Genomic DNA, 12974 nt, shown 5'->3' with positions numbered 1-12974 from the left:
AAATCTCCAGTGTAGAGTTTCAACCCGTATTTACTCGAGAAAGATGTCACTTGTATGAATCTATGATTATCGCGCGGGAAACAGCTGCATTTGAAGCGAACCCTAGCTCAAAATGCCCAAGGAAAGATAGAGGAAAACATCAACACGTGTAATTTTATGCACGAGTATATACAGAAAGAATGACGGCAAACAACAAACAACCAGCTATTGTCTAGCACTTGCCACTGCTGCAGTCCTGGTTGCAGTGATAAGTTCCAATCCAGTTGTCACTCCCATACACATCCAGACCCATGAACCAACCATTCAGAACCTGGTGCAGATAGTCCAGGTTCTGAGGCCAACCATTGGACTTGCCCTCCGCAGAGCAAGGGTAATCCACCGTCAAGCCCCTGTTACCATTCAGACCACTGCCAGCCGTGAACCAACCATTGTAAGAACCCAGCGCCTGAATGGCATTGCCACCCGAGGCATCCAGCTGGGACTTCAGGTAGTTGGTACCCGCGTTGACGTTGTCCTGAATGGAGTCGGTACATTGGCCGTTGGGGTAATTGTCGCAGGAGACCTGCATGAGGCCGGGGGTGGGGCCACCGGCGTAGGCGTTGCAGGAGGATTCCTGCATGGCGATAGCGGCCAGGATGACGGGGTCGACTCCGTACTGGGAGCCGGCGCTCTGGAAGTACTGATCGTATTGGCGACAGGCGGAGCCAATGCTGCCGTAGAACTGGTCGAGGGAGACGTGTAGAACCTCGGAGATGTCGAGGTATGGTGGGTTCCAGCCGTCGCCAGTCAGGCCGGTGTTTAGCCAATCTTCAGAGCTGTAGAGATCATTGGGTCAGTTACCCTAAGATTGCCTGTTGTATGAGTATTGAAAGTGGAATTTTGCGCAATCATACCCGTTGGGTCCACTGTTAGGGGTGACCTGCTCCGTAGCACCTTGGGCCTTGGAATTGGTACCCACGCCGGGGTTGGCAGACTGCGCAGACGCAGTGGCAGCAGCAGCCAAGGCCACGAGAAGAGAAGACTTGATGACGGCCATTCGGACTCTCAGAGTTTATGATGCGGTCGTGCAGAGAGTGTTGTTGTCTTTGGATGAAGATGATGGGATGCTATGAGCTAGACGGCAGCTGATTCTTATACTTGTCTTCCATGAAATCGAACCTCTCATGGAAGTTCACGACCTAGACAGGTCAATGTGCCGGCATTAGCGGACAATGCCATCTCCTCGCGTTGACGAATTTCCAAATCGGGGAAGTGACGAAGTAAATAATGGACGAAGCCGACTTGTCCCCTGCAGATCAGCGCTGTAGCAGTAACCAAATTCCTCTTCAGGAACCGACGATCTTCCCGCGTGAATGACAGCGAGCAGTCGGGCGAACTTACCTCAGCATGATCTCATTGGATATGTACAGGACCTTGGGGGCTGCGAATGCAGAGAAGTGGAGCCACGTGCTCGATCACTGGTGGAGATGGGTGGAGCTCTTTCCGAGAGTTTGGGGCCGGATGCCAAGAAAGTATGGTTGCATTCGGATCGGTGCAACATCAACATCAACAAGAGACCATATGCTGATTCTGTATAATGCGTGAGAATCAAGCGGGCATGTTTCTCGGGCTATGTGAGGTCAATGCACAGACTTGTTGATGTCATAATGTGCACGAAGACCTGAGCAGCTGCTGTATCGTTGTGTATGGTATGAACTGCGATGTATACCTGTTGATGTCTGTTTAGAGCAGGTAAGTGCAATCTTCGGATAGGCGTGTAAACAAACCTAGGAGCCGGAAGAAGATGGCCCCGAGAGATTGTTCTAACAATTATTCGTCGAAATTAACCAAATTGACGGGCTTCGTTGATAAAAACATTGTGACACAGGTGTCGCAACAACACAGAATCACTGCGATGAAGCGTGCATGTGGCGTAAGCTTGTCAGTGCCAAAGCGCGAAAATGACATAGATAGAATTATAATATCATGTGTGCTTACGCGACTCGGGTGACGAACAAAAAATCATCAACATGTAGTAGCCTTGTGAGACAAATACGCAGATGTTGGCACAAGTATTGTTGGTATCATTGCGTTGTGTTCGAATCACGTGTGGGTGGGAATCACAAGTAGAGAATAATATCATCATGAGACGGCGGTGCGTGTGGGCTGAGAGTGAACATCCGTGTTCAAAAACAACATCATCCAGGGAATTGTGGTGAGAATGGACACAGAAGATGAAAAAGTGGCAATATCATCAAGCAACGCGGGTATGTGGATTGCTGGTTGTCGGTTGGGTGGGTAATGTTCAAAGCTTCACAGTCAGGATTGACCTTACCCAGGACAAGCTACGAAGAACGGGGACTCAATCAATCATCGTATGGTGAATGAATGGGTTTATACAAACTTCCTAGAATGAGGAGCTAGGAAACATCATCTCAGTTGGCGTGAAAATAGGATACTAAGAATGCAAGACCAAAGTCTAACCACCACAATATAACCTCATACCTCAAGTGACCATCATCAATAGACCAACAAGAACCCAAAAAAGTCCCCCATCCCTCAGTGCTTCGAGGGCGCCCAGACCTGTATGGACTCAAGGATTTGCTTGGCAAATTCCCACGCCTTGGGGGTCCACCTGACATCGGCCAAGTTACTAGCTACGGACTCCGTTGGCGAACAATGCACCGGGTCTGCCCTATGTGTAGTCTTGGCAAGGCTCCTGTCAGGTTTCGTCCCAGGCGACAGCAGAACTAGGGGCGCTAGCCACTGGCCGGGTGCGACATGCTCTGAGGGAGAGGAGGAACAATGTTCCCGTCAAGCCTCATTACATGGAGTGCCGGTAGTGTGAGAGTATCACTAGACCACTGGAGGGGGTTGATTGACAGAAAGGGCATATGGTACCTCAAAACTTCTCTAGAGGGCTCTGCGATGGAGGTGGAGAGTTGATCTTGGGAAATTGAGGCCCTTACCGCGGATAAAAATGCTTCAACTTGGAATAGCCGAAGATCAGATCTGGCACTACATCCTGACAAAGTTTGAGGCCAGTTTTTCTGGTCCTTTTTGTGCAAGACCATGATGAAACCTCATCCTGGCATCGCCTTGAAGCGATATACATCGTCCTCTATATTGAGCTTTTCTGCCTGAAGGGGATTAAGGTCTCCGGTTCAACTCCCAGTGGCGCCAAGAAGACCCACTTTACCCCATACCCCGGTTTTTGGAATTTGATAGTGGAACATATAGCTCGAGCCAGGGCGAAAGTGCTTTTGAAATTCCCAAAATATTTGTGACCTGTGACGATGATAATTTGGTGGTTTAATGGACAGTGTTGTTGGGGAAAATGATGCTACATGGGACGGGCTTGAGTGTGACTAGTATGCCTGCCGTTGAGGCAGGCATGACATTGTCAAGCTCTGTGGAGCCGGTCTCGGTAGTTCCTTCCTACACTAGCTTCTAACACTACAGTCCTTCACTGGAAGATAACTGATTATAGAGATGGCGCCAAATTACAAAACGTGCTTGAATTTATTGGTAAATAATTCTTGACGATGATCGTGAATGACCTGATGAGCACAATTGAGTAATTTTCATCTTGGTCGTCACACAGGCGAGCATCATCATCGAGCTCAAAACCTCGGCACTCGCGAGATCCCACATCCAAACTCTACTTCATCTCTCTATAAGCCTCCAAGGCATCGAAAAGCCGAGCAAAGACGCCCCCATGCCATCCTCGGAGCTCCTCCCACTCGCTCTTCGGTAGTACCCCATTCATAAAGCGCAACCATCCACCAACAATGAGATCAGCATAAGTCGCCTTCTGCCCGAGAATGAATGGCCCGCTGTTGTCTCTCTCAAACAGCACCGCAAGATCCCTCAACGCATCCCGGAGTGAGTCTTTGGTCTTCTCTCTCGCCTCACCAACAACATTCAACTGATCCATGGACGAGACACCCGCCCGCCGAGCAAATTCCGCCTTACACTGCTCCGCCGTTGCAGGGTCAAATGGGAAACACTGAATTGCCAGACCTGTGTGCATTGTGAACACCGCGTCAACATGCTGATTGAACTTGGCGTATTCGGGGAATTCTTCGTTTTGAAGGTCCGACAGCGGCACGGCAATCACCGCGCCGGCCTTGTACTCGAAATCCAATGTCTGAGGTGGGAACAAGTCGCCTTCGCCTGCGTCAGGGTATGTCTTTTGGAGATACACGGCGATGTCAAATGAGTCGCCGACCTTTGTGTTGGTGTGCTGATCGTCAATGATTGGGAGCGTGTAATAGTCACTGCCGTCGGCGAACTTGCGACAAGGTGGGACATTGAGATCGCGACGGACACTGGAGACCTCGGGGAGAGGGACCCAGGTTGTGGAGTATGGTAGCCGCTTGAAGTTCAAGGCCATGCGAGCCTTGGTCGGATTTGGTGAGCATGCATGTTCTTGGACTGGTGGCTTGAGAGCAATGTCATAGAAAGTGATTGTCTTGGAATTGTCGGACATTGTGGATGTGGTGGTAGTGATCGTGCGTTGAGTTTCTTTTTGCGCAAGATGGCTCAGGGATTGGTTTGAACGAATTGATATGAACTGGCAATGCTGTCGGGGAGGACAAATCCACTCTTGGCGAAGTCAAACGGGCTCCTTATAGTGCAGTCCCATCGTTGTGGCCGAGGAAGCTCGGAGATACTTCGTATCCACAATGACGCGCATTGACAACTCCAAAGACAACGACGAGAAATGATCTGCTTTGACTCATCATGCGTCGTGAAGAGCATGAGCACCAATACTCTGTGATTGGACCAGCGCCTTTCCAATGCTCCACAAATAAGATGCTTCGGGCTTAGCACGAGCAGTGGGACTGCCCGTGCTGCGGCTATTATGTAATCGCAAGGCGTAACGTAATTCACGGCCGGTCGGGACACACGGCCGGTCGGGACGCCCACTCCAAAATCGCGTATTCCTACCACCCTACCTAATTCAACCACCTACCATGCCACCAATTCGCACTGAATCTTCGCAGAAATCAGCCAATCAGGAGGGCAGGATCCTATTAGCCCTTGATGATATGGAAAATGGCCGTATCAAATCTATTCGCGCAGCTACGGAGCTATACAGTATACCGCGCTCTACACAACACGCGCGCGCGTATAGAAGATCCTCACACGTTAATAAACGCCTATCAGGTTATAAATTAACTTAATTAGAAGAGGATTCGCTTACTGAATAGATCCTCTCTATGGATTCGCGTAGGGTAGCGCCTAGGCCCTCTACTATTCGAGAGATAGCTAATATCCTTCTTACAGCGCGTAGAACTAACCCCCTATTAACTATTAGCGTTAATTAGGCATTAACCTTCGTTAAACGGCGCGATAAGCTTTAATTACGCTATTCTAAATAATATAATTATTAGCGCGCTCTTAACGAGGATCTAAAGGCTATTAAAGAGTAGTTTTTAATAGTATAACGTACGATTGAGGAGAATAGGATTTAACCGGAGGATATCTATAACTTTAATAAGATAGGCTTTGCGATAGGCCTTATATCCTTATAAAAGATAGTTACGCGCGCTAAATACTATAGTCGGCGATCGATTCTATAGCCTAGTAATCGCGAATAGGTTACTACGATCGAAGTAATATACGCCGATAGCTATACGCTACCGCCCTATATTATTTTTAAAGGCTAGGTTTATATCGCTAGGTAGTTTAAATCGTCGAATATCCCTAGGGATTAGCGAATCGAAGTATCGAATAATAGCTAGACTACCGATAAAATCGGTCTTTACTAGCTTTAAAAGCTCTTTATTCTATATACTACTTTATATATACGAGGATAATTTCGGCTATTAATCCTTAATAGGTATAATAGCTATCTTATACCTTAATTCGATCGAATCTATACCGAAAATAATATTATACTACTTTATATATCTTTATATTCGTCTTATCTACTATAGCCGCTTAATATTAGGTACTTTATAGTACTAAAGTATATATATAGTTGCTTCGTAAGCGATCTAGCCCGAATAGGCTATAATTATATCGATAAGCTTAATTTTCTTATAGATTATCCTCGCGTACGGCTAGAAGCTTTTTAACCGAATATCGTCTAAAGTAGCTTCGTAGCTACTAGTATTATACTAGTTAATACTAGTTAAGTACTTTCTAAGCTTAATATATCGCTTCGAACACCTCTACTACTATTAAGTCGACTAAGTAGTAGATCTAGCTAATTTATACCAAAAACGCCTCAAATAGTAAAGTAGCTAGAAAAGTAGGCTAAAATAATAAAAGATCTAATAGATTAGCGGTTAAAAAGCCCTCTAAGCCTATTAAAATTAGTAGTTAATTAGATTCTTAAGGGCTACTATTAAGCTTTATATTATACTACCTTATTAGTAAAGGAAAACGCCGATCTACGCGTAGCGAATAAAAAGAAACGTCAAAAGCGTACTCGATCGACTAGGCAGATAGCTTATAAGGGAGGCCTATCGATCGAAGAGGGCCTATAGCTAGTTCAGCAGCTAATTTAACTACCTAAAGCTAATAAGGTAGTATCGCACAAGGAGGTCGATTTACCTAATTAGCCGATTTAACCGGCCAGGAGGGCTCCGCCTACCTATAGTGGATATAGCCAAACTAGCCACAGGATTACTTCATGTAAAAATCGTATTATTTAGTTGAATTAATAGGTGTTGGTTGAGATAATCAATTTTGAATCTTTGTAATGGTGCTAGGTGTCCCGACCGGCCGTGTGTCCCGACCGGCCGTGAATTACGTTATCATGGATCGATCTATCCACGTCTCCCGTCGATTTTAAGCAGTTTGTAGTCCCATACACTTAGTCACTTACTATGTACGGTGATGATACGGTGATGAGTCTAGACACCCATGCGTACGTTTCGTATCGTGTCTGGAAGTTCACATTCAGCAGCAGAGTATTGTACCAGCATTTCAAGACAGGCGCGGACACGCATCAATGCAAATACGCCGCCACAAGTTTCCATCGCACAGGTCAGATCATTATCTGGATTTCAATACTGTTTCGTTGATAGGCTCATGATTCACAAATGGCTAGCTCTGAGCACCACGAAGAACAAAAAGTCAAGTGGTACGAGCCGGTCGTGATCTGCGCTGAAGATGAATGTGAACAGGATTCTTGATGCCTTCCGAGCTCAAGCTGAAAGATCGGGACATTGGACAAGCGTCGACGCCAGAGCGAGTATGGAAGAATTAATCAAATGGCGAGAATCATATATATTTCGTCTCTGACGTCTTTCAAGATAAAACAGACTAGTTGCCGGGAGGTGGCTACAGTAGGTGCAGCATCACCATGTGTGAGAGGGATGAGGTTTGAGACTGCTACGGGGGAGAGATTCTATCTAGGCAATGGACTGCGGTGAGTCGGCACTCGGCAGTATCACATGCCATACAAACACTAGCATAACGCAGTCGGAAACTATAATGGCAATCGTCCGCGATGACTGACACATGATAACGGTACGGCTGTGATGGCGGTGTTGCCTACCCAACCCACAAGGTAAGGTAGAAGATGGCGTACAGAGTCGGTACTTACATTCTGAGTAATGAGAACAGTCTCATTTCGTAATTTTCCATTTAACTTTGCGTTTGCCTAGCCAGCTGGTCGACTACTAGTTCATGTCAAAAGGACAGAGTGTTCTGAACTGTCATTAACAATCACCGACTAATCTGTTGAGGTCATATGACATAGCAAATGCCGACGTCCCTCTAAGCAATGTTCTCAAGCACTGTTCTCTAGCAGTGTTAACAATCGGGGGTCGTCATAATTCGGAAGCACAGGGATAGGAAATATACCATCCACCGCAGAAACATGAACATTGCTCAAAGAAGGTTCAGTATGCTGGACTTAAAGCAACGTTTTGACCAAGCTTACTCTTGATCCCTTTCCCGAGATCGTCCATCGATATGGCCAGACCGGCGTTGCCGCTGATCTCTCCCTCAACTCCCACCCACTTCATAACATTCCCGTAGTCAAGCCCGCAGGTTCACCCAGAAGCAAAGATCCAGAGTACCTAGGCAGGCTAAAGAGAATTGACACGGGATAATCTCGCTTGAGCTACGCGGTGATCAGGTGTTCCTCGGTTTCGCTATGCTGCATGAGGACTGTGACACCGTCTAGATCATATCTGATACTGTTGTTTCCAGTCCAGTTCCTGCACACATTAACGCTATTAGCAACTTCTGCGTTCACCGTAGTCCGTCTAATATGCGTGTACCAGTGTCCAGGAACGATTTTGCCAAAGTGTTCCTCCGGGGAGCGCTAACGTACCAGGGACCTAAGTCCGTCTACCGATAGGGCCGCTATCGAGTCATCGATCACCTACCAGACTTCGTCTATGTTAATTTTTGGCGATATAACAGCGGGAGCCTTATCGCTAAGTTGGATTAGCGCCTAGTCCTGCAGGCGGCCTCCCCGTACTCCTTAACTACTTAAGTAAAGAATTTACCTAAGGGCCGTGGTAGTTACGAGACTAGGGCATACGTTGTATTATTTTCTATATAACCGGCTCGTAGAAGCTATAGCGTTAACTAGAGGGCCTCGGATACCTCACCGCGCTTTAATTCGGCCCTAAGCGCCGTTTCCTGAATCTTCTTGATCTCTATGTTAGTTTCCGCCACGATCTGGTCAGCGAGGCGGAGACTTCTATACTAGAGCTGAAATCTCTAGTGTTATAAAATCAATATATAGTATTAGGCTACGGCCCTATTAACTTCGTTCTTCGAGACCGTAGGTTGGACAACATAGTGATTTATAAGGCCACAGGGCCACACTTATAAGTCTTACCTTCGTAAGTGAGCATCACTATTCCACCTATCGTGTCTGCTCGTATCTAGCCTAGCTCGGTAATTGACAAACCAATGTAGGAAAGCCCTTCAGTCCTACACGACCCTAGTTGGGAACGCCCCTCAGACGTGTTCCCGTCTTCGCACGAAATAGAGCACTCTGGGGATAAATCGAAGCGCCCCGGAATAAAGTCAATCATGATGGCAAGGCCTGACAGGCAGTTCTGGGAGATCAATACGCGGATCCACGCCACTAGGTCGAACCAGTTGTGGGAGCTCTGCGGGTTGACCGTGCTTGGCGAGGCAGTCTGCGAGGCTCGGCTAAGTAGAACGAAGGTGAGGGATGTCCAGTCATAAGGAATTTGCGTGCGGAGGCGCCTCAGAAGTTGAGGCTTGATGCGTTCGTAAACCTGGATGGCTGGGTGCGATGGGGGGATGGGGAATCAACCCGGCTGCATGGCACAGTGTGAACTATATGGTTATACTATGCCTTATTACCGCTCCCAGGTGGCAGTTAGGGAACGCGTATAACGTTTCGGGCAGATTGAATTGCTTTGCCGTACTACTGAATTTCATCAGGGTACACGCATAATCCTTGTCGGATCAAACAGTGGATACAGGAGAATGGGGATATAGTAAGGTTAATAGCAGTGATGACTCGGCTTCTTCAAGCTACCCGACCAAGTATTGCTACGTATTTTCGATCTCGCTTGAAGCTATCCTCTGCACAGGCTACATACAGGCTACATGAATGATTATGCTTGTGACATGATTATCTATGTGACAAATGCTATCAGCAGAGGTTCTACGAAGAATTGAGATCATTAAACTGCCGAAATATTGAAAGTAAAATGTTATATTTCAGCACCGGTCAATAGAATCGCATGTTAAACAAAACCTGGGAATAATTCCAGACTGAGCCATGCAGGCTTGGAGTCTTAGATCACTTATCACATCTATATTACCAATCTACCTATCGCCTTATCCAGGCGGCATATATAATGCTATAGCATGATTTCATTACCTTCAGAAGTTAGCATGTGAAATAGCTTAATGATTGCGATCGTACAAAGCTTGGTTATTTATATGGATAGAGACGACCACCTCTACTTCTCAGGCATGGGAAATCGTTTCTCACCTTGCCTAGTTGAATGCTCTGGAATTCTTTTTTTTTTCGCGCTCCCGGGCATGCCGTCTTCAATCGACCTCCCCTCGCCTGCGCTATAGAAGCGCGTCGATTGAGATCATAGGCTATAGTAAGGCTTTCCAACACGTATTGATCACCGATGACGAGAAAACTCTGCTTTACGCTTCGAGCCAGCTAATTTCTCCTTTTGCTCCCATTTCGGACATGACTGGCAGCCCATGTGTGTGTCTCAAGGGTCGGCACTGAGTTCGCGTAACGCTTAGAATCCCGCACATGGCGCAGATTAAACGTCCAGTGTGCTCGGAAGTAGAGCCTGCCTACATAAGCGCTTGTCAAAAAGGGGCCGGACATCTTGATGTTTGTACTATATTCCTTTTTTCTCTTGCCGTTCAGTCAGGGTCCAATTAGAGGCCCGGGCCAAGCCGTGCGCGACTTGAGCACTAACTAACGAGATTAACCGGGACTCCTCATCGTTATATAAAGACGGCTTCTTCCCCCCTCTTTTTACCTCGGTTTTGATCTTCGCCAATTTTCCATAGCCCTCGGCTCCTTAACACAACGCCAATGCTAGGACTTGGGCTTCAGATGACTAGGTGTACCTATTAAAACAATGGAACAGGCCGTTGAGCTGACTTCTGTTCCTACTAAGCCGGTATGTCATTGTGTCCGCATGGTTGGTGAGCTTGGAAATCGAACACTCATTTCCAAATTGATCGGGCGCTTTCTGACGCTATGCGTAGAATACCTTCACCAATGTGATACCGCCGTGGAGCTTCCCAGGCAGTTTCGGGGTCTTTGGCGGTACAACCCTGGCGCACTGTCTGATGGCCGCCCAGAAAAGTATCTCGAAGAATTACGTAGCCCACTCTCTTCATTGCAGTTTCTTGAGCCGCGCAGACCCATCTCTGCAGATCGAGTATCAGGTCGAGAACACGCGAGATGGGAAGAGTTTCGCGACAAGAACTGTTCGTGCCATACAGAAAGAAAGTTTGATCGCGGTGGCAATTGTCAGCTTTGTGGCTGTTGGTATCACGGCAGCCGACGCGACAGCCTTCCGTGGCACGAATAGCTTTGAACACAGCCATAAAATCCCGCAAGGTCTAATTCCACCAGAAAAGGCGTCAATAGAGGGAGAAGGCATACCTGGTCCTCTTGAGGTTCGAGGAGGGCAAAGCCTGAACCGTGGGTTTGATTCTTGCGTACTTTGTGTTTGCTTCACTGACGAAAGCGCGATATCAGGAATATCTCCCAACCCTGTCCATTCTCTCATTCGGTACTGGATACGTGCAAAAAGACCGATCCTGAAACACAATCTTCATGTTCACCTTGCAGCACTGGCGTGGATGTCAGATGCATACTTTATCGCCGCCGCGGTTCATGCTTATGATGAGCTGAGCAGACGATCAGACAAAGAGATAGCCAAAGTGGCTAGTCTCAGCCATGTCATTTACTTCCATCAACCGGATGCTGTGCGAGCCGACGAGTGGATGTGTTCGGAGAGAGAGAGCTCATGGGCGGGCAATGATCGTGCCTTCGTAGCTCAAAGAATCTGGAATCGGGAGGGGGTACTAGTAGCGACATGTGTACAGGAGGTAAGTGTCCAAACGTTCTTTCACTGGTTCTCAATCCCCGCGACCTTAAGGTTTGAATAGACTAATAATGCTTCCGTCAGGGTCTGTTGCGCATCAGAGAGCCTGCTGCCAAATCGAAGTTGTGAGGGCGCGTTGACGCGGACATAGGCGGCACTTCATTATACATATACTTTGTGAAACGAGGCTCTTGATATTCATGCTAGGGCTCAATGACTGCATATAATCATCTCCAATCGCAGGAATTGTTCATCCTTATATGTTGGAACGTACCCGAGGTTGCTCTTCTCATCTGCTAATAATCATTCTGACAGGCACTGAAGCACGTTCGGACTAACGATGTTGGGTCATGCAGAATAGCTTTGCAAAGAGGCGGTATCGCAGATAGTGACGGGACAATCGTCTAGAAGCGGCGTGGGGGAATACTCATTGCTGGGCCACACCAAACAATATTCGCGTGTCTACCTAGGGCGATGCACTGATATGAGCGCGAATATTGATTGACGGCAAGATACATGATATTCGACGGATTCACCTTCCGGGCCGCGAGCACTCTGCTCAAGCTTATTGGGATGATTGTTGGACCTCACTCGTCTAGTTCTTGAAAGCACTAGAGGCAAAAACTACCACGGAAAAACACCACTGGCGGCCGACAGAAACTGACCAGCTTCTTCATCTCTCCGTCCAGCAACGATATCCAAGAGCGCCCTCCCAGGAACCATAGGATCACCCGCCCTTCCCTGCGCACTAACTTCTTCTTCCGACTCTCCCCGCAGCCTCGATCTCACAAGACCAGGACAAAAAGCAAAGACACGAACATTCTTCCCCATCAGTCGCTTATGCATCTGAATGGTCATCATATTCAGTGCAGCCTTGCTCATCCGATACTCATCCCAAGGCGAAGCGGCATACGGAGAGGACAAATCCGAGGCGAGTCCAAGTGAGCCCAGTCCACTGGATATCTGGACGAGACGTGGCTGTTTTGACTGGAGCAGTAGTGGAATGAAAGCCTCCGTGACCATCATCGCGCCAAAGACGTTGGCCGAGAAGGTCCTCTGTAGCTTTTCCCGGCCGGATGTCCCGACTGCTGTGGTGCCAGCGTTACTGATAAAGGCGTCGACTCGACCGAACTCGTTGGTGACCGATGTCACGGCCTGTGCAATGGAGTTGTCGTCTTCGACGTCCAGCTGAAGGACTGAAAGGCTTCCTTTTGGGTGCTTTTGCAGGAGCTCGGCGCGTGCTTGATTGCCCTTTGCTGGGTCCCTGCAGGCCAAAATGACATGAAAGCCTGGTTGCGAGACAATGGCCTCGGTGGTGGCATAGCCGACCCCGGAGTTGGCGCCTGTTTTTACCGTCTATTAGAGAATTGCGCAGGAAAGTGGTCCATTTTTGGGCGTTGTTTGGATATCATTACCAGTGATTAGCACGATAGTAGAGTCCGACAT

The 12974-nt window shown here is 47.7% G+C and overlaps 4 protein-coding genes across 4 annotated transcripts; 1 reads left to right on the top strand and 3 right to left on the bottom strand.

Annotated features, from left to right (window-relative positions):
* Positions 1-211: 211 nt before the first annotated feature.
* Positions 212-1036, bottom strand: N7539_008986 (putative extracellular soluble lytic transglycosylase; the record flags this gene model as incomplete). The annotated part of the gene is made up of 2 exons (XM_056938581.1): positions 212-815; positions 894-1036. The coding sequence occupies 2 exons, from the start codon at positions 1034-1036 to the stop codon at positions 212-214; spliced, it is 747 nt and encodes a 248-aa protein (XP_056785958.1).
* A 2604-nt stretch (positions 1037-3640) lies between these two features.
* On the bottom strand, positions 3641-4471 carry N7539_008985 (uncharacterized protein; the record flags this gene model as incomplete). The annotated part of the gene is made up of 1 exon (XM_056938580.1): positions 3641-4471. One exon carries the CDS (start codon positions 4469-4471, stop codon positions 3641-3643), a length of 831 nt encoding a protein of 276 aa, XP_056785957.1.
* Positions 4472-10550: 6079 nt separating this feature from the next.
* Positions 10551-11657, top strand: N7539_008984 (acyl-CoA thioesterase; the record flags this gene model as incomplete). The annotated part of the gene is made up of 3 exons (XM_056938579.1): positions 10551-10592; positions 10681-11532; positions 11613-11657. The coding sequence occupies 3 exons, from the start codon at positions 10551-10553 to the stop codon at positions 11655-11657; spliced, it is 939 nt and encodes a 312-aa protein (XP_056785956.1).
* A 495-nt stretch (positions 11658-12152) lies between these two features.
* N7539_008983 (putative short chain dehydrogenase/reductase) lies at positions 12153-12974 on the bottom strand (the record flags this gene model as incomplete). Its single annotated transcript, XM_056938578.1, has 2 exons — positions 12153-12871; positions 12944-12974. The coding sequence occupies 2 exons, from the start codon at positions 12972-12974 to the stop codon at positions 12153-12155; spliced, it is 750 nt and encodes a 249-aa protein (XP_056785955.1).

Source organism: Penicillium diatomitis (assembly GCF_028827545.1).
Source record: "Penicillium diatomitis strain IBT 30728 chromosome Unknown utg000015l_segment0_segment0, whole genome shotgun sequence".
NCBI lineage: Eukaryota > Fungi > Ascomycota > Eurotiomycetes > Eurotiales > Aspergillaceae > Penicillium > Penicillium diatomitis.
This window is presented reverse-complemented; position numbering and strand designations above follow the sequence as displayed.